At 42.1% G+C, this 26186-nt stretch overlaps 1 protein-coding gene across 1 annotated transcript in view; it reads right to left on the bottom strand.

The window, feature by feature from the left end:
- Nucleotides 1-25388, bottom strand: part of MAPKAPK3 (mitogen-activated protein kinase-activated protein kinase 3) — a 46291-nt gene extending 20903 nt beyond the window's left edge. The window contains exon 1 of the mRNA XM_009078178.1: nucleotides 25164-25388. Within this exon, the coding sequence (XP_009076426.1) occupies nucleotides 25164-25388 (225 nt within the window). The remainder of the gene's footprint in view (nucleotides 1-25163) is intronic.
- Nucleotides 25389-26186: the final 798 nt, after the last annotated feature.

Below are 26186 nucleotides of genomic sequence, written 5' to 3' on the forward strand. Positions count from 1 at the left end.
TTCCAGTCTCCACCCCAGCCCCATTTTTTGACAGTTGATACCTTAAGGAGCTTCCCCTCACACCTGCAGCTCTGTTCTCCCCCACAGCCCCACCATTTGGCAGCAGAATTCAGAACGATGATACTGTCCTCTCATACCACTGCCCACACACCTAAACTCCTTTTGAGCTGGCTCCCCATCCCCTTCCACACGAATTTCAGGTTGTCATCCATGCATGCAAAGCTTGGCAATATGCCACCCCAGGCCAGTTCTTTCTCATGTATTGCTGTTCTTCCTTGACATCTCCTTTCTCTGCACCCACACTTGTGCATTCCGTCGCATGACCAAGCAGTGTCTTCCTTCTGCTGCAAAGTCTATCTCAAGTGTTCCTAAATCATCCAAACACAAGAACCCAGAAATAAACACAGAACTCTCAAATCTTCCTTCTTCCATTCCATGGGGCTCATCTACCTTGTGTAAGCATTACCTTAAGGGGAGATGTGCTAAATCTCAGACATCAGTGGCACTGACAGCAACTGCACCTCACATCTCTCGTGAAAGGATACTGAGATTTTAGCCAGCTCTTGAGAATCTAACTGGCTCTGGCCAGCAAAACATCAAACATTCAGTCCTAAAGGCTGTCACCTGTGGGAACCTGTCTTCAAAATAAACCCCAAAGCTCTAAAACCTTCAGCAAGGACATCTGTAAGTTTCTCTAGTGCTTCAAATCACTGCTATATATGTTTTCATGCTCACATTTGTGCAAGCTCTGCCATTGGTATTTTCAAGCAAAGATCTGTATCTATTTCTCAGCCACAAGTCAGTAGATAGCTCTGTGGTTGAAAGTTTAAAGGTCCATCAGGCATGAAGAATCTTAGAACTGCTTATTGTGTACAGCAAAGACATGACAGAGAATAGTGTGACTGTGAACAAAACAAAATTATGCAGCCCTCAGTGGAGGGTAGAAATGCAAAGGAAGTCATTAAGAGAAAAGGTAGATTGTTCTCCCAAGACTTCTTGTCCTTACTTTGTCTGAATATATATTCTAAAGCCAAGTAAACTATTACATAGGAAAGGAAAGAAACATGCTGGGGGCATTCAACAGATGGAGTCAACATAAGCAAGTGACAGTGCAGTAAAAATGTTATTTATGTTGCAATTCTCATTGACTGATTTTGCTCAGTGCACTAGCTCAGCCACCCTGGGTTACAGCTCTGCTTCACCACAGCAGCAGCAGCAGAATCCAAGCAATCATAAACACAACTTTTCTCCCAGGCCCCACAGCATACTCCTGGAGCAGCTAATGCCTTACAGCACTCACTGCTTGATTAAGTGGTCTTTAATATCCACAAAGCTGGAAAACACACACTTCCTAGAACACACCTGGGAGCTGCCAGTTCATACACAGCCTAACAGTCCTTCCCAGCTCCTTTCAGAAACCTTAAATGCCCTACAAACCACCTTTAATCAAATCCCCTCACCAAGTGAATGGCCTGTTCTTCTAACCTAAACCCCTCCTGACCCACAGTTCCCCTTCTTCATTCAAATCTGATATTTTCCCAGCCCATCCAGGCTCCCAACCTGCCTGCCAAGCATCAAACCCCTGCAGACTCTCCTTCAACAGCTGAGAACTCCTATCCCCTGTGAGCCACTACTCCCATCTACTCCGGTCAGTCAGATTTTATTTCCCCTGTGCTCTGGAGGGCAGGGAGTATCTTTCCATTTTGCTGTCCACTTTATTTCAGCTTTTAACCACCTAGTCTCACTCTAAAGATTTTCCCTAAACCAGGATGTGCTGTGGAGTGAAAAGCGGTGGAGCAGAGGACTCCCTCCCCAACACCCATGTTCCATTTCTTTGACAGAAGATGGAGAGAACAGGTTCTCATTTCCTGTAACCAGCTGACAGGAAACAGTCAGGCAGCACAAAGGTAGAACAGATCAGCTTAGATGAAAGTGTGGTGGGTTTTTGCCCAAAATCAAGAGCATTTCCTTCACATTCTTGAATAATTTCCTCTCTGCTCCTGCCTTGTGTTGGCTGCCTCATGACTATACATGCAAAAGGAAGAGGGGGAGGATCCCAGTGATATTTGGAAGTCTGATGTTTTGATGTCTAGGCTAAAGCAGCACCATGCTGAGGACTGTACAGGGGTCAGAAAAATGAGATGTAGCAAAACCACTGATGAAAAACAAGAATCACTCCAGGAATGAAATATTTTTCATCTTCCCAAGCTGAAGTATATATCCTTTTCAGTCCACTGTCCTTCCCCTCTCTCTCTGCAGCAGTATCCGCTTGTGGTACACTGCAATGTTGGCTCGTTTCCACAAGTCAGTGTGCCTGAGAGAGAGAGGAGTCTGGGCATGAGGAAGGGGGAGGAGGGAGTGAGAAGGTTGGGGCAGTGGGGAAACGGGACTCACCTGCCTACTTTCAGCTAATATAAGTACTGTGGAAACACCTGCCCCACGAAAGTGTTAATGACTTCTGAGGTGATGATTTCAGAGAAACAATGTGCCATTCAGTATCATTCTTCTAGATGTGACACGCCAGGGAAACAGGAAAACATCCCTGCATTGAAGCCATGCTAACAGAGAAACAGATTGTCTGAGTGTGCAGCTGCTGGTCTCAACAGAGCCGATTCAACGCTTCCCAGCAGGCAGTGGCAAGGGGAGAAGGCACTCAGCCATGATGCTCTTCCCTCCAGCTGGGAAGACAGATCCCCAAGTGGAGACTGGAATGTTAAGGGAAATGTCCAGACTTTGAACATCATGCTGCACCCTGTAAGACCTAGCTAATACCTGCTTAATATGCAGGATTTTGTCCAAGATCTGTCAGGTGGTGCCAATTTCAACTTGTGGGTTAATCCCTCTCCTATCACCAAAAACGCTTGTGCGTTTACTTATATATGTCCATATAACACTTTTCCAAGCAGGGGCTGCTTTGAAAACTTTTAGAAACCATCCCTTGGTTTGTCCTCACCTTTTGACAGGCAAGGGAGGAGGCTATTTGCCCAAATTCCCAGGCACACCTGCAACCTCCTGCCCCAGTTAGGCACTAATGGAAGTTATAAGGGCTGCTCACAACCAGTGAGAGACCAGCTCCAGAAAGCATCCCAACATCTCTGCCACCACAAGCTGCTTGACTCTCGTAGCTGGTTTGGCTGAGGGAGAAGAATACCTGAAGGTCCAGTGGAAGAACATCAAGACAATGATACATTGTTCTCATCACACAACTGTGCAGTACCAGCCCCACCAGGTCAAACATCACCCCTTTCAAAGCACTTCTTAATACTAAATGATGATACCAACTATTGCAGGACCTGGAGACATTTTTCAAACCTTAATGCATTAAAACCTCAAAGCTCCTGAAGTCTCAGTTTCTTCTTAGCAGTGACTATTCTAAACCAAGAGGCTGTGATATTTCAAACATGGGGGGGGTGCTCTGCCAGAATTTAATTATCTATCACTAGCTGTATCTCCAACTATAAGATTTGAACTATTTTAGTCAAAACTAGAAGTTTCCACAGGAAAACATGCAGCAGATTGGTAGAAAAGCATTCCTAGGTCCTGGACAGAACTGCCATTTAAAACCACCATGAGACCCTGGATTTACATATTGGATAACCAACAGACAAATTGCCTATTGAATCTGGGTGCAGAAATCCACTTCCAGCTCCTTGTCATGCCTGAATTAAATCAAAGTCTTCCACTTCAACTACTTGAGCTCTTACAGAGAGCTCCCTGCATGTCTACAGTGTGCTATGTCTCTGAAACACAAGTTGGCAAAGCAGGGATGTAGCCCTGAATTTCTCAGACCCCAACTGAGGGGGAACCACTATCTATTTTGGGATGGGTATGGCTATTCTCATTTCTCACGAAGAGTTTTAAAAGTTCCAAGGTGTTTGTAAATGTGGGGGATACAAATTTTTGTATTTGGTAAAGTTTCATGCAGTCAAAATACCATTTTCTGCTCAGTTTTAAGGGAAGTATTTCTAAAAACAATTATCACAAAACAAAAGACAAAGTGAACCTTAGGAAGAAAACCTCCTCAGGGATACAGGGATTCCTTAAGAGCAGTGTGAGGGGATTCAGCAGAGAATCTGAGAAAAGAAGACACCCCTAAGACAAATTTCATGACAGCTGGCAGAACCAGAGAGTTGCATACTAGGACTCGCACAGGGTCTCGGGGGATGCCATGCCATAGCGGCATGTACTGTCTAGAAGACACACTGCCATTGCAAACACTGCTGGAAAAATACTATTGCTCACTTCCCAAAGGACTGTTACATAAATACCTATTTCACTCAGGGATCCCTGTGAGCCTTAGGTGAAAAGGCCACAAGAACCTGGGACTTGGAATATGAAAGCAAAGCCTTTTCATAACTCTGCAACATGCTTACCAGGCAGTTTCTAATAAAGGGTGATTCAGGCTCTGTATCAGAAAGGAAAATTTTATTGCCTTTTGAGGAAGATAGAATAGGGCTTGGCTGCAGGAACATGACTGAAGTCTGGATGCTTACTCAAATGACTAAGAGCATATTCTTCATGACCCAAATTCTGGCTATGCCAGAATAGCACCAAAACCCCATCCCAACCAATCAAAAAAATGTTATAAAACATAAAGCTTCATATTTGAATTAAGCAACTATTTAGGGAAGCTATAAACTAAACACAAACCAATCCAAGAATGTAAATCAAATGAAGTGAGCAACAGAGCCTGTCATCCTCCTTTAGACATACCTGGAAACTTGAAATTGTAACATTTAGCCACAATCTATAACCATCTCTTGCTCTCCCCAAAAAAAGGCCTGACAGCAGCTTTTAAAGCTGCACAGCATCCATGTCTTTGGAAGCTCGTAAATAAGTGCTCTCCACCTCTGAGCTCTGTTACCCTTCACAACCCTGCAGGCCTTGGCCCTGACTCCTTGTTTCACAATAGGTGCAATAGCTTTGTTCCCCTAGATACAGCCACACAGTTATCTGACAAACCTTGCAAGAGGTACAAAGCCCAACATATCTGGCAAAAGCCAGAGAAAGATATTTAAATCCCAGTGCTCTCTGCCACTTTAGAGGTGAAATTCAAAGGTTGCATTCTGCAAAGATACTGTCAAATTTAAAGATTACAGATTTATAAATAGTGTTGTACAATCTTGCAGTACTTCTCAGTCCAGATTTCATCTAGGCCACATCTGATAACATCATTTCCTTTGACTATGCACACCTTCCAAAACACATTGTTGTTGCCTGTCCCAAAATCCAGGACACCTCAGCCAAGAGATGCATTCCTAGACCTATCTTTGCCAATCTCCATGCTGTTAGCCTGTAAATTCTGTTGCTATAGATTTTCTTATCATCAATAATCTACCGTGTTCAATGTGTGCTTATTATTTGCTGTGCCTTTAGCTCAGATGTCTTGTCTCCAAGTTTTTATGATTTGGATAAAGTTAGCACAGAAGCTCACTGTGGTAGTCCTCCCAATTTAACACATGAAAGAAAGCATACATCACATGCACAATCTCATGTGCTCCCTCCCTCTGTCCTCGCCCTGTGGAGCCTCCTGTCTCTCCAGCAATACTCTTTCCACTGCTCAGAGCACACAGACCTGCTGGTTCCAAAAGCTCCAAGTGATGTTTGAATTTTTCAGAAACATTAATACTCTTTTTACATGGCTAAGCTGTCAGTGCCATGCCACTAAAAATTAGAAGGGAAAACACAGCTTGTGTAGCTTATTTCCCCCCCAGGACCATTTGCAGTGTTTGTTATGGCCACTGCATGCAGCTGGAAGTGCCTGTAAAGAAACTGCATGGCAGATCAAAGCCCTGAAGTTATGATCCAGTCTAGGCAAATAAGGCAACTTCTGTAAAACAAAATGAAGACATGAAAGCAGAATCCTCTTCTTTGCATGTTCCTGACTAAAAAATAAATAGGTTAGCAGTAAAGCAGACAAGGCCTGGGTTGCAGGCTTCACTGACGCAGAGGAAGAATAGTGCCCCTGTATTGGATGTGACTGACAGCAGCAGTAACAATAGTGTTCCTTGGAGGTTGTTGAGTGACACAGGCTTTACACATGGCATGGACTCCAAGTTTTCTGCAGCTCTGCCTGTAAGAATACACCATGGATTTTCTGACAGAATAATTTACTTCCATACAGGCAACCTGTGAACTACTATGGCTTGGCTAGGAGCCTGTGCTCTTACCATTTAGACTGGACTCAGGAATCTCAGATCTTTTTCTGGGTCACAGACTTCTCTTGGGATAAAAACTGTCTCTGGATGTCACTCTCCTCATGCTTTACTGCAATATGGTGCTTTTGACATAAATTACTTGGCAATCTTCAACACAGGGATGACAGAATCTGCAATAAATCTTAATGATATGAATTCGGTGCACACAGCAAAACTTAACAATTTCATCAGTTCTGCTGTTTCTCTAAATTGTTTTCTCTGAACCCTTCAATACTCTCTCAATAAATACATAATAAATAAAATATTGCAGAAAAAAAGAATCATTAGCCTATCTTGTACTTGCTATCAACAGGCCTCTGTGATAATTAATAAAAACAAAATACAGATTTCATAATATGATTAAAATTGCCCTTTTAGACCTTCTAACATCAGTGAATTCCAGGATTAAGGTGCTTCCGTAACCTGAAAATTGCTCCCTCTGTATGTAGTAAACACAATATTATTATACACTATTCCTCCCTCTTCAGCTTTGTCCTTACACCAGTCAGAGTACAATCTGAACCTAACTGGGATGGAGAGTGACAGGAATCACTATCTATAGCCTCTCCCATTTCCTCTTCATTTTACATAGAAACTGGAAAGTGTAATGTAACAAAGAAGGGTCTTGTGGTTTAACCACAGCTGAAAGATACCCTCAGAAATCTGGATTCTACTCTTGTCCCTTCCTGATGTCTTATGCAATGCTCAGGAAGTCAACTGAGCAACACAGGTAGTCTCTAATTGCCTATTCCTCATTTCTCAGGAGCCTGAACTGCAGCCTCATTTACAAAAGTCCTGGGCACTCCCAGCTGGCACACAGCTTGTGTCTGAAAAGCTCAACTTGAGTTCAAGTGCAATCTGTAGCTCAGTACCCTGTGGGGGGAACCACAAAACCAGCCACCCTTATCAGAGAGATTTCAAGAGGAGCTCCCAACATTCAGTGAATACTTTTAGTTTACCCTATTAGTCTGCTCCTCATACACAAAGTAGGAACAATACATTATTTTCTTAAAGCAATGCTGTGAAAAAAACAGTGATCCAACTATTAGAGTGAAAACAATACAAAGTACAACCAGGAAGAAAAGAAAAAAATCTGGTTTCAGAGTAGATCTAAGCTAACATGAAACGAAAAAATCTCATCCATATGCTGAACAAGGACAATGACACTAGCTATTGAAATCAATCATTTAACACTTCATAATTTTGTCTGTGCACTGAAAGAGACTGCAGCGGGATAGAAAATACAGAGTGCAAGATAGTCAAAAGTATAAACATAGCATGGATCCTGGTATTTCCTACATCTGAATGCTCAGTTTACCAATCTCAAACTGCTACTTGATGAAAGATTTCTGTGTGTGTGAGAGAGACTGTCTAGTTTTTGTGGTGTGGGGTTGTATTTTTGATTTTAGCAACAGCAAAACAACCCTAAAAATAACAAATCCTCTTATACATCTTCATACCACTATCCCTCATGACTTACCTGCAGAGCTAAAGCTCAATATATCTACTGCACAGACCTCTGCCAGTTAGCTAGAAAAGTAGCTAATGACAGCAACAGAATATAGCAACTGTAGATAAACAAGAGGGTATAAAATATTTTATACCAAAGAGTTTCACAGCTACCTGAGGACTGGAGAGACACCAGGAAACTAGGAGATTGTGGCATGCAATCTGGCCTGGATGGGTGAGCACTATGCTGGGCAGCTTTCTATTTATCTTCTGCCAAAATAACCCAAACAACCCTCCTGCTGGTCTCATCTGCACATCTGATCCCTTGCTTTAATCCCATCATCCTCCCCTACCAAGCCTCATCACCCTATGAACTTTCTTCCCACCCCTTGTAACTAGCATCAGAGCCCTTACTCATTCAGCATTTCCTTGGTCCCTGTGGTCTGTTTCTCTACCTCCAAATCTCAGACTACAGCTACTTTACTTCCCCCTTCCCATTCTCCACCCCTTGTTTCTGTGTCTCTGTCTCTCTGTCAGGGCTCCTCATCCAAACTCAGCCTTGACCCTGTGATCCCCATCCCTCATCTTATTGCTCCCACCACTGTGGCCTGGCTGCTCCTTCAGCAATGCCTCCTTAGCAGATCTCCTTCCCTGACACCTTCTGGCCCCATTCTCTTTGCTGGTACCCAGCAGATCTCTGTTCTGCTGTCCTTTAGGGGATAGTGGGAGAGTCAAAGGACAGACTTTCTGCTTCTCTTAGCACCTGTGTTGGGGGTTGGGATAGAGTTCATGAGCACAGGGATCCAGTCCCTGGAAAATACCTACTCCACTGCAGCCTGCAGCACACCCAGTGCAAATGCACCTTTGGAAAGCCAACTTAAAGGCAAACACATCTCTGCTATCCATTGCAGACTTAGAACTTGGCTCAATTTGGAATGATTTTAAGGGTGGCAGGGGAAGACACTCCTACAACAAAATTCATTCCTCAATAAACTGCAAATTCAAGTAACAGGCAAATCACTAGAAACCTCATTTGTGTTTTACGTAGGCAAAGGAAAAGGCTGAAAAAATTCTGCCCAAATAACTCTTGCAAAACTATTTCTGTTCAGCACAGGAAAAATCATCCTTCAAGTCTGTCAGAACACTAAGATGAGCAAGGCCATGTAGACCAAGCACTTAGCTTCCCACAAGGAAGCTAAGTGCTTTGTCCGCAATCCCACAAGGAAGCTAAGTGCTTTGTCCAGCCCAATTCTGCCTCTTTCCAGAGGCACAGCAGAGTTCCCTGGTAAGAACACTCACAGCACTGACCTCACAATAGCATCATTTTTCCTGACATCTAATTTTTTTCTTTTTACACAAGATTTATCACATTAGTCACAGATCTGATATCTTCATCATGATAAACCACTCTCTTAACTTCCAGATATTCTGCCTGAGTAGGGACAATGACTTTGGTGGTTATTTCTTTCCACACTGAACTCTGATACTGCCTAAGAAGCTAATTAATTGAGAAAAGTAATCAGTATTTTATCTGAGATGCCTTTTCCTGATGCTTTCTTCAAACCACATATATTCAGCTTTCATCAGTGCTCATCCTTGCAAACACCCATTATCCAGAACGATCAACTCTTGGACCAATTCAGATGACGTTTCCCATCTTTCTTGATCAGCAGTATCTGTCACTTGGTGCTGAAATTCACAGGCTGCAGATGGCAGCTCCATCCACACATCAAGTGGCTCCAGCACTACTGTAGCGAATCAGATGAACCCTGATGCACCAAATATAACTAAGGGTCTCCAAGTGCAGCTGCATAGAAAGTTCTTTAACTTTTTTAGTGCTGCTGTACTGTCATTAATTAATCCCCAGAAGGAATGAACTTGTACTCAAGTATCAATCTGCATCATGCTCAGTATTTGACTTGTGCCTATTTGTCACATCCTCTGGAAAGTTACATGTCTTCCACTTTGCTTTGATTTTGTAACATTGCACCAATGACTTTATTATTAATCTGTACCTCATTTTTCTGCTTGGAAATCATTTACAAACACAGAGGAATCAATGACTTAATGCAGCCCTCAGCATCTCTTACTGTAACTTCTTCATTCACTCTGCTCAAATTCAGCCTGATTTTTCTGGTGTAGTAAAGACCAAAAAGACTTGAAATGAACACTTGCTATCTCTATTAATGCCTGCTCCATCCAATAATCAAAACTAAGCATTACCTTTATTTCACTGTTATATTACATAAAATTGCACCACTACACTGCTTTAAAAAATGTAATTCTCTACCACTCTGATTTTGTTTTATTTTAATTAAAATCATTAAATCAATAATTCTTGTACTCTTTATCTGATTGCACTCCTCTTTCAGCAAGGCTCATTACCTCCATATCTTTCAGCCCCAGTATACCTATTAGCTGTTTTTATTTCCCTCAGTTCTGCTGGGCTACATTAGGTCATTTGTGTGCCTTATTTCTTTGTCACACAAAGCAGCCTAAGTGCAAGTAATTCACTGCCACCTGTTCTCCCATTTCAAACTGACAATAAAATGGGTAAAGTTAGAAGATATTTATTTCACACTTCCTGACTTTTGGGGCAATTAACAATATATTGTATTTTAAAAATAGAAGAGAATTTTAAATAAATGTAATCAAACTAAAGAAGTCCAAGAGTATTTTACCAACTCTGTGCTAGGTTTTTGTCATGCTCATGTCTCTTGCTCCAACAGGGAGACCCCAGCCCAACAGCAATGGCAAGAAAGGGGAAGCAGGCTGATGTGTAAAGCAGCTCCTGGAGCAGCCAAGCCTCCTGGAAGGCAGTGCTAACAGTTGGCTCATGTTTTCAACCAGCCAGTTACAGACACAAACCATTACTGCCTTCACTGAAGGAAATGCTGTAACTTCACATTACAGTCTGCAGTCCTTGACATATGTATTCAGTGTCAGGTTACAACCCTCACACTGAGAGGCTGAGCTGGGCACATCCTTATCTGTGGGGCCATCATCCCATATAACTCTTATTGACTTTCCTGTCCTCACCCTTGTACCTGGGTGACCTCACCAGATAAGCCATTTGGGAGGTGGTAATGGACATGCCATCCTGGAAGACTGATCTTACTACATTTTAAGGAAGACTCAGATTAGTGGAGAGCATGCACATTGGAAGAACAGCTACATCCATCCCCAAATACTCCATGTCCCCATGTAAGCAAAGCCCGTTCTTCGCACAGGGTCATGGGGCAGTGATCGTGGTCTTCACCCTGAAGAGCTCAGCAGCACACAGCCACACTGCACACACATCTGCACTGCAGCCTGGTGGGAAGCAGCACAGGGAACACTTCCCCACTGCTCTCCAAGCCTTTTAAAGCTGCATGGAAAAGTAACAACTGCACGTAAAAAATCCTTTGGTGAAACAGCACAAGTACTGGTTAAACATGCCTCATACGTACCTCCTCTCGGTCTGCCGTAAGAGCAAGTAAAACAATGAGGTAAACTTTGGGATATCCCATTGAGTAAAAGTCTCAAATATCCAGATTGTTCTCCTCACATGTTTGGCAAATTTTAAGATGTAGATTACACTCTTGTGTGGATAGACAGGAAAGGTAACTTGAAGTCGGAACACAGACTTCGTGGGGACAGTGTCGAATGAGAGAAACTCTGGTTGCTGTAGGGTCATCAGAATCACAAAGGCAGCAGCACCAGGGCATTGCTTTGGGACTACTCTGTCCTATAGCCTTGATTTATAGAATATACAAAAGCCTGAGTGTTCCCTGAAAGTGGCAATCTTACTGACTTCCACTTCCACAGCCAGTGAGAAAGCAAATATAGGTCCAAAACTGAATTCCTAATTCAAGCCAAACTCCAACAGACTTCTCAGGAACAAAGCAGAAAGTAATCCAACATTTTTGGTTTAGTTACTCATCCTACAAGTTTGGTTTGTTGTATATTTGCAGTTGCTAACAAGCCTCTAGTGGGCTACAGTTCCCAGTAATTAATGTTTATTTGTTCCTTTTTTTCCTAAATAATACATATTTTGGCTCTCATGTTCTCACACAAAGATATATACAAACATGTAAAAAGGGCAAACTAATGTATTTTATTTTGAGCTAATGAGCTCCATGATTTCAGAAAACAAGAGACATGCAAATAATACACCAGAGCTTAAGTTTCTGTATAACTAGTAAAAATAAAACAAAATTAAGGAAAAAGCCTAACTATTTGGGGACCATAAAAACTATAAAGCAAAAGCAGAGCAGAGAGATAATATACTTCTACCTGGCCTCAGAAACAGTTCAAATGCAAATTCTTGCTTTATTTTGGAAGCAATTTTGCTTCTTCTTCAATGTATGACTTACTAAATGAAAAATTAGATACTGAAAACTCCAAATTTAGTAGTTTGGAAAGAATTAACAGCAAATTTAATCATACTTGAGAAGTGCAGTTCCTATTTATTGAATGTTAAATGATTCTGAGATAAGAAAATGGGAAAAAATGCAGAATGATGTCTCACAGATTACCTTCCCCTCATATAATTTTCAATAATAAAATGCAAGTTTTGGGGTGGAAGCAAAAATTGACATTTACTGACATTTAGCAGTTAAAATGTAATCCTTCCACAGAATGAATAGCAGAAAAAGGTGGGGGTGGAAGAGAAGAGAATCAACTTCTGCTCTGATTACACAGAAGAAAAAAAGTTAAAAAGCATGGAATAAACTGAATGAAAGCACAGACCCACGAGTATTTGCAGATGAAGCTCTCCCAAGCATGGAGGAGGATGTCAGAGGTCCCAGGAATACTGATTTTGGGCTCTCCCTAGAAATGCTCCCTATGAAACAAGCAGTGAGCTACAGACCATTAACGGCAATCAGTGATACAAACTGGAAGAGATCAATGTTCCTGATGTCTCTGGAGCCGTAACTAGTGACCAATACACACTAACACACAGCTCAGAATGTGCACAGGAGCCTATTTGTTTGTTTAGGAAAATGCTTTATTAATTGAATTAACTTATTCTTAAAAAGTAAACAGCAAACAAGAAAATCCCCACAAGTTTTGCAGCAGGGACCCCAATCACTATGCAGATGCAAGCTGAAATGTAAAACATCAGCCAAGATTCCTGCATGATCATGCAACACAATCATAGAATACTCTGAGTTGGAAGGGACCTGGGAGGATCATTGAGTCCAACTCTTGGCCTTGCACAGGATAGCCCCAAGGATCACACCCTGTGCCTGAGAGCTTTGGACAAACACTCCTTGAGCTCTGTCAGACCACTGCCCTGGGGAGCTGTTCCATTCCAGTGCCACCTCTGGGGAAAAAACCTTTTCCTAGTATCCAACCTAACTCTCCCTCAACACAGCTCCATACCATTCCCTTGGGTCCTGTCACCAGTGACCAGAGGTCGGTGCTGTCCCTCTACTGCTCCTCAGGGGAAGCTGCAGACCATGATGAGGTCTCCCCTCAGTCTCCCCTTCTCCAGGCTGAACAATGTGCATGGGAATCTAAAGATTGCTACAATCCACAGTTCCTAGTATCCAACCTAACTCTCCCTCAACACAGCTCCATACCATTCCCTTGGGTCCTGTCACCAGTGACCAGAGGTCGGTGCTGTCCCTCTACTGCTCCTCAGGGGAAGCTGCAGACCATGATGAGGTCTCCCCTCAGTCTCCCCTTCTCCAGGCTGAACAATGTGCATGGGAATCTAAAGATTGCTACAATCCACAGGTAAAAGGTATTTAAATGAATAACTTGCAGATTTAAAGTGGTTTTGAAGTGTAAATTATCTTGATTAAAGTTAATTTATTTTTTAATTAAAGCTTAAGTATTATTTGAAGGCTTGAACAGCTCAAGACAACTCAATGTTGCCTGATTTCTCAGTAGAGTCACTACATTAGAAAAGTCCTTCCTCCTTTGAATAGTTTCAAGATAAGCAGTTGAAATGGAGGAGCTCTGCTCTGGTGAACTCATTTGTAAAAGAACCTGATAGGCCTGGGAGCTTTGAAAGATACTGTTCTTCAGAGAAGGTGAAGAACCTTTGGGTAATATAAGCAATCATCAAACAGAACCTTGATTTATGGTAACAATGACACTAATCTCAGCCAAGGAGCATTTATTGCTCTTGTGCACATAAAGGAGCAATGACATGCAGTTGTCCACTGGCAATCCTTACACAGCAGGACACCAAGGGGAGATGGGACACATTAATGTTATTCATTTCTACTGTAAACCAGAGCAATGCTCCCTGCTGATGTAGGTGCTGTGTTGTGCACAGAAGTTGGTGACTAGCAGTGCTATGAACAATACCTTCCCCTATCCCCATTTTAATTTGCCCACATGGAGGTCAGTCGATGGAGTTTAAAGGACAAAAGTTGTCATTTTGGTCTGCCCAGTCACACCATCCTAAAGAAACAGAGATGAAGAAATACCTGGAACTCGCATGACTTGTGTTAGGCAAGAGTTGTTCAGCACCAGCAATACAAAGTCACCACACACTGAACAGGCTCAGTTTAGAGTTTGGAGAGTTTACATAAACAGTAACAGAGAACACCAATCTCCTCACCACCTGTGATACTTGGGACAGTCAGGAAGAATGACATGTGAGAAGCTCTGTGTTGGGCAGTATCACAGATGCTTTCCCACCCTACCCACAGAGGACTGCCACACAGCCCTTCCTCCTGACTGCCCAGGCTCCAAGCTTGAACCATTCGGCTTCTCCAGAACTTCCCTCCTGTGAAACATGCTCCCTTGCTTGGAGGATGCAGGCAAACTCCTGCCTTAATTTTAAAACTCAGCAGTCCTACACAGTTACTAGCTCAAACTGCCAAAAATCAAGACTGCTACAAATACCAAGAACTATTTAATAATAAATTATTATTGCTGTGTTGGATGTTTTATTGAACCAATATTTGTGAGAACTTTTTCCCTATTTCCCCTGAGAGACTTGGATTTTGTGCACAAACACACAACATTGCAGTCAGTCACCCTCCCTCACACCTCCACAACAGTGATTCAGACAGCAGAGAGGTGGGAAAGACTCAGAATTAATTGCTGTTGTATAAAGTATTTTATCAATAATTTATATTGCTGTTTTCTCCTCCTCTCTACTGCAACAAGAGGTTAGTTTTTGTAGATCTTGAGTGTCATGTCTCATTTTTCAACAGTAACAGGCACATTGGCCCAGCCCAAGTGCAGGCAGACACATTCACCTGTCACAACAGGCATGTCTGGCAAGAGGGTTTCTGAAATGCAGCTGGAAATTTAAATGCTCTCGCACTCCCTGTGCCTTCAATAGGCCTTTAATCACAGCATCTCAGTACCAGGAAAAAGTTATTACAGGGCTGAAAGACTGGAGGAAAATTCCACTTGATGCCAATCGACAGAACTGAGCCCATTTCTAAAGTAATTGACCTTTCCCCATGCAGCACTCACTTTGGCAGTTTGCTTCCCTGAACTCTGGTGCTGGCAAGCTTGTGAAATGACACTCTGTACATTTCAAAATAGAGAGAAAAATCAACTGAAAACCCACTCAACTAAACATGATAAACTGGCAAAACACCTAACTCCAGTAGACAAGACAGCCCTTTGTAAACACAACTTGTGTACCACAAGTGCAGAGTCAGATATTCGTTAAGAAAGCGAGAGAAAGAACAAGAGTACAACCAGGCACAAAAAGTGGTTTGCAATTCTATTCCAAGTTGCAGACACAAAGCTCAGCCTTTAAAAGTCATTAATAGGCACACAAAAAATTGAATTAAAATCATATCTGCATTGGGGTGCACGATTCCATCATGTATTTGAGCCAGTTTAAAGCATTACTACCCATGTTTCTCAAGTTTTAGCTCCTGGTTTTAACTGTCTTCAGCAGTTGTTTTTTACTGTAATTTATATTCATGGTGAAAATAAGCAGCAGAATGTGCCTGTAAAGCAGTTTCAATTATATTACACTGCATTTCCATGGGCCAAGTCTCATAAAGTGCCCTGCCCTTCATAAGAGGAAGTAAAAAAAAAAAGGATCTAAATATAAATAGCTATTGCGAAAAATCAATTTCACTTTGTGTTTACACCCTAGTTTGGACAAGAACTACTTGCCCAGGAAGACACACCCTTAAGTGACACTATTGTGCAAGTGATGGACATCACCCACATGCAGAGCCCAGGACAAAGCTCTCACCTCCCTCTCCTTAGACAAGACATCTTACACTCGCAGTGCTATGCACTTAACACAACAGAAGCAGTAAATGCCTTCTGAAGCTCAAAGTTTTGTTGCTTAACAGACAGATTTGTAATTATCAGTGTAACCACAGGATCTAGAAGATCACAGACAAATTTGTACAGTATATTGAAACTACAGGGGGTTTCTTCACATTTGAAATACTCAGAGGAGTGCTGTTTTATCTTAAGATCTTTACAGCTTCCTTAGCTCTCAGCTCCTGAGGCAATGAATCTCACAGGTTAACTGTGTATTAGAAAATCCTTCTAAATAATGCAATTTTCCAAGGTCAATAGGAGCAAGGCTTAGTTCCTACCCCAAGGTGATGGGTGCCTCCGAAACCCCAGCCAAGCAGGTTTAATTGGAGCAGGTTTCACACTACTGGGCAAGGTGAAAGGACTGAGTGTTTTTCATGTTATCATTCATAGGCAGACACTGAACATGGGTCAGAAAGAATAGTGCTCTACTCCCCTTTATCACAAACTTACTGCTACAGGGTTTGCATGTATGCAAGTGCTATTTGGTCCACAGAAAAACTCTTTAGAAAGCAGAGGACAGAGCAGTGCCCTTCAGAACAGAGAGAGGGCTTGAAAGAACAGGAAGCTTCTAAGCATCAAGGAACCATCAAGCCCTGTCACCCTCCCAAGTGTCAAATTTTGACTGCAAATTGATTGGAAAGGGAAGAGTAGAACAAAATGAAAGGCTTTTACTCTTCACAAAGACAATGGCCACGTTGTACTGTAGCGTGGCTGCAGCAAGGGCCTGTACCGTGGCAAGGCAGCTGAGCCAGAGACTGCAGCCCCCTCCCCTCCCCACCTTGGAGCACTGACATCTTTGGTGCTAACGACTCGTTGCTGTGGAAACCAGACTGCTTTTGACAAAGCCACATTGACTAAAAGCAACATGTGGGAAAAAGGAATAAGGCCCTGAGAGAAATTAATCCTTTGCACAAAAAAATAAATGCATTTTTGGTTTAAAATTCAGCAAGTAAAGGACAGTATTTCTCACAGTTCAAACCACAGAAAAGGAGAGCATCTATGGCAGCAGTTCCTTGTGGCACTGCAAATGGTTTTTAAGGTCTCTTCATTTCTGAAATACATGGTAGATGTAGTACTAAGGAGTACACAGGACTCTCACACAGAATATAGGTGTGCGAGGCAGCTGCTCCCTATCCAGTTTTTGACTGCTCTTCTCCGAAAACAAACTTAAAGCCAACTCCAACCACAGCACAATAGAAATCAACTGCCATGGCAAATCACCACTGGCACTGTCTCAAGGTTCACAGCTGAGTCACACCTGGCCAAACCTCTCACAACAGGCAGAACTTCCCCACACAAGAAAGTTCAGTGGACCAAGAGCAGGAGCTGCTCCACACCTTCCCCACTGTTTTCAAACAGTTTCTATATTTTACAGCTGCTGTCAAAAAAAAAAACATAAACAATTTTTTTCCAAGCTCTGCCCTTACAATGGGCTTAAAAAAAATCTGTCCACAGCCCTTGTTGACTCAGATCCCAGGAGCTGCCCTAGGCTCTGTTACATAGAATGCCAGCGTACTTAAGACAGTATTTAACTAAAAAAAAAAAAGTCCTGGGAAAAACCCCATGGAGAAGAGCCAGAGTTTGAACTGGCAAGACTTGATCTGTGAACAGTGCAACTTTAATAAGATTGGCTCCTTAGCCAGGCCATCTGAAATTACTCATAAAGGTGGCATAGTCAAGGTGGTATGTTTGGGGTCTTTTTTAAAGTTCAGCAAGTAAACTTTTCTGGAGGAAAAAATTAACTTTGCTCAAGTTTATTATTTGCTCTTTCTCTTGAAACAGGCCATGAAAGCTCCAGTTTGCAGGTATCACAAAGATTTAGGAACTAGGAGGCCACACATGATTTACATGCTGAGCAAGGCTCCTCTCCCCCTTCACTCCCAAGGTATTAAAATGCTGGAGCATTACAGCTTAATCTCATTTATGGAGCTTTGAATCATCTTAAGTACTGAGGAAGTCTGTGTAAAATACCACAATCCATGCAGTTTATACACTCTAATCCAGACAGACCACACCATCAGCTTTTACTAGGGATGATGGAAAGACATTCTCACGGTTTTCCAGTTAATTAAGCAGGTCCTCTACTCTCTACCTCCAGCTCTGGCCACATCTCTGCCACTTTCCTTTCCAGGAATATTGCTGTGTCTTCTCATGGTGCAAGAGCCATATGGAGTTCAAACAGCTCCACTGGACCCAAAGACATGAGGGCAGCTATGCAGACAGCTGCACTGTTTCTACTAGAATATTACACAGCATCCTGAAGTCTGGTGTTCCATTTATCATAGAAAAACTCCAAAATGAGGAAACATATGCACATCATATGAGAAATGCTAACTTCTTCAGGGTCGAGCAATTAGCAACTGCAAAAACATTTAGTGATGCAAAATGTTGCACAAATATGTAAATAAATCAATGACTATCCATTTTTTGTTCTTAAGAAAGAAATTGCTGTATACAGTGAAGAGGTTAAAAGAGAACAGTCTTTATATGTAAGTGATTACTCTGTAAACTTCCTCAAATTTGCATTGGCTCTTGCTCCCAAGGATGGTAACATCTTCCTTCCCTATACTTCCCATGAATTTATCACAGTATGAACATAATCTCTATTTTATGCTGAAACAAAACTGGCACGAGCTACCATAGGAAGTCATCTATCCTCAGATCAGGCCAGTCTTACACAGGGAGCTACCACAGACAAAGTGAAAAAAGATGCATGTGAGCAGTGACATTCATATGTGACCCTGATTCTTCCCAAATTATAAAATATGTTACCATGTTTTTCCAGTCTGGGCATCTCTCTACATGACATGCCCATAAGATACTGAGGCTGAAGTACACTTGTCTTGTAAATTAGCTTTAAAATTCTCACATATTGCTCCTTTGCGCTAAAGCTGATTTGCAAAACCTCGTTACCTGTAACACGACTCGCAGCTAGCGCCAATCAGTGAGGGTTTGCTTTAGTTAAATGGAATAGGATATACTCTACGGAATGGAATATACTCTAAGGGGAGAAGGGAGAGACACAGAGAAGGGTCTTCTAGTCTGAAGACAGTGTCATGCAATTAGCCATGTCTCACCAACACACACATGCACACACACGCTCTGCCTTTCAGCACCTTCCCTGCAGCTGAAATAGGACACTTAGCGGTAGTAGTTCTCAGATCTTTGAACTTGGCCGCAGGCAGAGGAACATGCCTTGATCTTCCCCAGCTTTGGTGCTGCACAAGTCAAGGGATAACTTGTGCCAGCTTGCCAACAGACTGGGAGAGAACACAGGAGGTGCAAAGTAACATCAACAGTTTTGCTTTTTCAAGATGACTTAATGGTTTATAGCATTTGCCTTTCTGTTTGCACTTTTTAGGCTTATTGAACTGCCATTGAACCTAGTAAAAATTTATTACATATGGTTTCATTATTTCAGACCCAGCCCACTGTTTTCCTTCTTTTTTAAAAAAATTATTTGCTGTATTTCAAATAAGGAGAAAACCAGTCAAGAGTGTCAGATCTTCAAAGTAAATTGCTAAGTCCACCTTTTTTAGATTAACTAGTCCAGCTGGCACCTTGAAAGGTGCCAGTCTGGCCCCAATATGTACAAAGTGCTCAAAGACTCAGGTCTTGCATGACTCACCGGTTTAAAAACAATTCTTGTAGCAGGAGAAACGACCCACTTTTCAATCGACTCAAAGTTATTTTTGGTATTTTATGCATATTTATGTAATAGTTACCAAGAGTGGCACTGAAGGATAAAATTCAAGGACCAGTCACATGCCATCCGTATTTTAGGTACTCCTCCATACACAGGGCTGCCATCTCACTGGGACTCTTCTGAACTCATATTCATTCTACATTGTATCCAGCTTTGATCTACAGCACAGAGCTCCTGGACTTTATTACTCATACTGAGCTGTGTTACTGACACTGAATTTACTGTAGCATGAGAAAAACCAGTATAAATAGGCTGCAGGAAACATGGCAGGTAAGGGGGAACAACAGAACACTTTGCTAGAAAGTTCTAAGTTCCTCCAGAAACATTCAACCATTCCAGTAAAGCAAGAGCTCCTTCACCCTGCACAAAACCTAACAGCCATTCCATACGGTTGCCCAAATTCTCAACACAGTTCTAAACTTAGCATAATATTATTCTTCCTTATTCTAGAAACGTTGAAATGCTTCATTCCTGATGTGGCATAATTTTCTTCTCTTCTAAAAATGCAATCTGTAGCATCTAAGAAGATTGTTAACATTTCCTATTCTACACGGAATCGTCAGCCTAAAATAACCTTTCGTTTTCACTGTGTGCATTGCCTTCTTTGCTGCTGCATTATTTCCCTTGATCATCACCTTATTTCAGGCAGCAAACAGGGTATTTTACAAGCAACAGCTATTCGAGTAACTTGCGAACAAATCCTTTGGGCTGTACAGTCTCCTGTTTGTGAGCAATCATGGCCTGGCTTCAGGGTACACTAACTGAAAACAGACTATCCTGCTATTAGCTTGCATGATGTACAATTATTTAATGTAATCAGAAACAGTAAAATCGAGTGAGAGGCAGAAACATAGCTCAAGACTAAATGAAATTAAGCTGAGGTGGCATGCCTGTCTTTGTCCACTATGGAAAGCTAGACAACATTCTGTATATAGTCCTATGTGTAGGTCCAAAGAATCATTTTGGATATGACATTTTTTGCAAAACTTATTTCTCTATTACCTGTTTCCTTCTGAGAAGAAAGTTATGCTAATACTCTTATGGGTAACAGCAGAGCCTCCTACTCTACAATTATCATTTCTATCATTCACCAAACAGTCTTTAAACCTGCAAGGCAAGGAGTGTGTTCAACTTTGTGTTTGCTTTTTCCTTTGTTTACCATTTGGGCTTCACCTATTTGTCTTCCAATCAACAAGTCACATACACTGTACTGTTGGCACTCAGCAGCACAAGACATTTTCCATGAGGCAGGACATGGCTCAATTCACTATTTATTCTAGAGGATAAGGCCTATAGGTACATATGGGATTTGGTGGACTTGGCAGTGCTGGGTTAGCAGTTGGACTCAATGATCTTTTCCAACCTAAATGATTCCATGGACTAGCAGGTCCATTCATATATACTCCACCTTCACCTAGAAGTCTCAGGTGACTGGGAGGCAGCTGCAGTATGTGGTGCACATGCACAGTGCTTAGGGGAGAGGCACTTCACCACTGCTATACTGTTACTCAGGAGTTATTAATATCAGAAGTACCAATGCACACGTGTACTTTGTTTCCCTGAAGTTCCAAGGGTTTTGGTTTTGCTGCTATGCCTAAATTGTTCTTCCTTTTCTTCTGGATAAAAAGCACCACCTATTTACTGAAGATGAATAGTATGCCAATGACATGTAACACTGTTTTTACATCCTGAAACATTCACCAAAATCCTGAAGCTGCAGATGTAGAGAAGTCCCAATACCCCACAAAATACTCTCTAACTCTTCTTGATCCCAACTCTGAGCCCTTTGTGCCATCTTTCACAAAAATAAACTAGATCATCAAATGCACTGAAATATTATTTTTACACCACGTAGCAGGAATTTGTGCGAAAAAAAAAAAAAAAAAAAAGGAAAAAAGTGAGAGAGAAGGAAAGAAAAAACAAAAAAGATAGGTTGGGGTTTTTTTTCAGTGGAAGGCAAGTCCCGGAATCTCACGTTTATTCTCACAGGTAGTCAGCTATTTTGGTCTCCTCTTCTCCCTGAAAACAGTGAGGAGTGCAAAACCCAGCAGAGAACACTTGGGTTGATGTCAGTGTTAAAGCAGTAGAGGTTAAATTTTAGCATTGCAACTATTGATGTTAAAGCAGTAGAGGTTAAATTTTAGCCCCAGAGGTGAAGTGTACAGAAGGGGGCAGTCTGGCAAAGAGGATAAAAATAGAAGAGTGACTGGACTTCACTTGGCTACTATTTCTGGATCAACTATGGAAAGCGATCTGAGAAGGTTTTCTATTTGCTGGGGAAAGAGAGACCAAAACACCTTCTAGAAGGCCACAGTCCTGCACAGCAGTTTTGTTTACGCTTCTACTTTTCTAAATCCCTGCATTCTCACTATTTGGAAGCTGTGCTGTTCAGCCCAAATGTTATTATGTGTCTAAGTGAGTAACCAGATGAGATTTTCTGGAGTAGGACAGCAATGTGTGTGGCATTTCAATCTCACAGAAACAAAGGTGACAGCACACTGTAAAACTGTGCAGCAAACCACAATGCCAAGCAGAGTAAACTAAGCCGCATAGTACTTCAGAAAAATAGCCAAAGCCCTGCAGTATCTCCAAGAGGATGTCTCGTGTTTTCCCAATCTAAAATTATTAGTGAAATTCTAACTAGTTCCAATTATGGACATTGACTAACAATGACAACAGGGACCTCCAAATTACAGTATGTAGTGATTGACTGACACATGGCTCTGGGGATGAATATTTTTGCCTGTTCAAGCCCTTTCCTCTTGAGTACCTCTGCTAAAATTCCTTCCATTGAGTCATTTCTATCCAGATCCTGGCTGTGCTGGCTTTGTTCCCATTTGAAAGAAAACCTGCAGGCAGAAAGCAATGCCATCTGCCCAGTCAGAAGCTGCTTTAATGGGCAAGTTTGGTGTGAAGGAGAACAGCCTATTAGGCTTTATCTTCAGCAGCAGGAGTGATGTTCTTCCTTTCCCAGGAGCAGGTTACAGAGAGCACACTCATGCCTGAAGTATTTGTCCACAAATATTCGCAGATCTGTGCAAGCAACCTCCAGAAACAATCCATCCAGCATTCCTTTTTTCCCGTTGAACTTGCAATTCAGTCTTTCTCTTTCTCTTTACCTGTCACACCAGTTGGGTTTTTACAGTGACAGCTTCATCAGCCTCCAGTTTCTATTCCTGTAAGTGCATGATAACCCTGCCATCACACCTAAGGAGTACGAGCAGTGTAAGGACCTATTGTCCCTACATGGAGAATTCTGCTCTGAAGCTGTTTCTGAACATTTTTCACCAAGCTTCTTGTCCGTTTTCTGTAACTGTTTCAACTGGATGGTTTGCACTGAAATCTCATCTGGAGCAGGTCTGGGACTTCTGTGGCCCAGTTCAGGTTTCACAAAAACAATAGGAAAAACTTCCTCTGAATATTTTCATCCTTGCAAATACCATCAGGGCTAGGAAAAGACCTTTCTATTCCTGCCAATTAACCAAGCACAGTTTTTATCCCTCCTCGTTGGGTAACCTCATTAGACTGTTGGAGAAAAAAGTGGATTCTGTTGGCAGTTTTGCTTAATTGTATGTTCAATGTTTTATTCAGCACTTAAACTTATAATGATGAGAAATACACACATGCAAGCAGCAAACTATTATCTGCTGTTTAAACTCCCTAGAGAACTCATAAACATCTTAATATTTCTGCCATAATTCTGTCCCTTTCAGAAGAAAAGTGCACACGTTCCATAGCTGTCAGGAGAGAGGATGACAAACACATGTAGAGGGTCATTTCAGTGATATATCAGCCATTACTGACATGCCATGACTGGGTAAATACTATACTTTAAAAGTTTTTGGGAAAAAAAATAAAAATCAGCCAACTCAATCAGTGCTAAACAGAAACCAATACTAGAGGATCTACCCTAGGTTCCTCCTCCTCATTAACCAGAAGACATTTTTTTCAGGGCACAGCGTTTTAATTCTCTTCTCCCTCTCCCCAACTCTGAGAGCTGAAATAAAAATGCATTTTGCAGATGCTAGTATCCATAGGAATGTGTTTCCTATTTGATTACAGAGCTACAAAATTTGCTCTGGATCATATTTATTACCACTGGATTGTGCTCTGGAATGGCAACTTCTGTTTTAAAATGCTTCCAGCCTTTATGACTGCAAACCCTTTGAAGTATGAATGATCTATAATCAGCAACAAAGCCACCGAACTCTTCAGAAACAGCAGAACAGCTTCAGCATTAACTATTATCCTTCATCACAGTATGCTAAGTATAGAAATTAATGCTGATAGCACTCCAGGAGGATCTGATTAATGGATCACCTCAGAGTTGCAAAAACCTGACACTCCCCAGTGCAGGCACAAAACCTCAGTACTTCCAGTCTGTTTGTCAAAACCTCCAGTTTCCCCATGATAAAACTTCCATGAGTCAGCTACGTGAAGCTAATACAAAAGAGTGTGATAAAGTACATGAGAGTGTTGGAAACATGTGAATTAATCAGCACTTATTCCATTATAAGCTTTTCTAGTTCCACTATTAAAAATCTTTTCCAGATCCAAAGCCACCAGATATTTCCAGTCTGCTCTATGGAAGTGCAAAGGTTTTGTGGAGAGAGCAGCTCTGTCTGGTAAAGACCATCTCCAGACCTTGGCAGGCCTTGCAGATGACCCCGAGCAGATCTGTCCTGTTCCCAGCACACACGCAGTGTGAGGTGTAGGAAAATGAAGTATACCTGAGAGCCTCCTAGACATTCCAGCCATCAGATTAACACCAGCAAGGACTCAGTAACTTTCTTAAGTAATTCATATGACAATTAACTTCAGCTGCTTTCAGTCTTCTCCTACAGAACCAGTCTAGGTCTTATTTAGGCTGCTTTTTCCTAATGATGTGGTTTAAAAGCATCAGGGAAATCTTCAAGCTTAAAAGCTGCAGAACAAAAGGCAAGTAAGCTTTATATTTTCTAATGAATGGTTATTGCTCCATTTATTTAAGTGGCGCTTATCACCATAAATATCTACTAAATTAACTTGCCATACTAGTGTAATCAGTGCTTTCCCAGGAAATATCCTTCAGTAAATGGATTGCAGGAATAAAACAGGAGAATAAATAAAGAACTAGAAATGCCCCTTAAGAAAAGTCTTCAAAAGGAGGAACGACTTAAGATCAATGAACACTTAAATACTTCCCAGTTTAGGCCTATTCATTGCTCAAGATCCAAAATAGTTTCCTTCATGAGCATTGCATAATACGTTCATTCAAAATCTAGCAAGTTTTCTCCCAGAACACACCACGACACTGCTCTCTCCCCCACTTTTTTGCCTTTTAAATGTGAACACAAGAATTTCACAGCTGATAACATTATTCTAGAAACTCACACAGAATAATCTGGAAAAGACTCAGATTTGGACTACAATGTTGCAATAGGAAACCACTCCACATATTCAGGTTCTCCCCGCAGCACTCTTTGTGAAAGGTAAGGAACAGAACAAGTAGCTTTTACAGGGCTTTGAGAGTGAACTCTGCCCTCCAAACCATAAATACGGAAAAAAAGACGAAGCCCGCATACCTTCAAAGCACATTTCTGGCCTGTCTCCTTGTTGAAGCACTCCAGTACTTTGCCATTGATTCCTAACCCTAGCACCCGTTTGGAGAGTTTGTAGTCATCTGTTACTGCATGTTTTTTTATCTCTAGTTTGACATGGGCTGTTCCCCCAGGCAAGGACTTCACGTTGCTCTTGTTATCCACGTGGCTCTCCGGGTGGGATTCCTGTTCACCTTCACTTTGTTCCATATCAGGGAAGAGTCTGGGATGACAGAGAAACCCCAGAGGGAATCTGTCGGGTATCCTCAGCAGAGTCCCTGCTCCTAAGTGGTCAAACCCAGTTCTTCACACAGTCCATTTGCTTGCCATTTAGCCCTGAGTAAAGACGTAGAGGAGTATTAGTAATTAATGTCAACTAACCCCTCTCCCGCCTCACCACTTTTTTTCTCTTTCTTAACAAGTTGACCAAGTACTAGAGGGACCAAAAGTGGAGGCTCACCTCAGGAAAGCACACTTGGCTTTGCAGACCAGTCACCCCAGCTCCAATACACACCGCTGTCAGTCTGCAGTTACAAATAACTGCTTTTACTTCAACAACAGCTGAATAACTGCTGAGTCTTAGACTAACATCTTAGTTTAGCTCTGTACAACAGAACAAAACTTCAAGCTTATAAACCTGCATCGGCAACTTGTTGCCTCAATGTTTTAGGCAGAAACCCCCACAATGGTCCCCTACCTGATCTCCCAAATTACTCCCAATTACTGATCACTCCCAAATTACACAAGACAACCAGCAATACCTGGATGAAATCCCAGAGTGGCACTGCCCGGGCAGGCACCAAACCCTGGGGCAGTGCTTAAATTGCCCGGGCCCACCGAGCCAGGGGCAGACTCCCCATCACCGAGGGACCATCCAGCCGCCCGAACGCTGCGGTACAGGGAGATGTGGCTCCCGCAGCCCAGCGGGTCCCGCCGGGGGAGAAGCCCCGGGGAAGGTCGCGGTGTGGGGAGCAGTGCCCGGGGCGGAGTGAGGCGAGCGGAGAGAGG

Source organism: Acanthisitta chloris, unplaced genomic scaffold, assembly GCF_000695815.1.
Source record: "Acanthisitta chloris isolate BGI_N310 unplaced genomic scaffold, ASM69581v1 scaffold39917, whole genome shotgun sequence".
Taxonomy (NCBI): Eukaryota; Metazoa; Chordata; class Aves; order Passeriformes; family Acanthisittidae; genus Acanthisitta; species Acanthisitta chloris.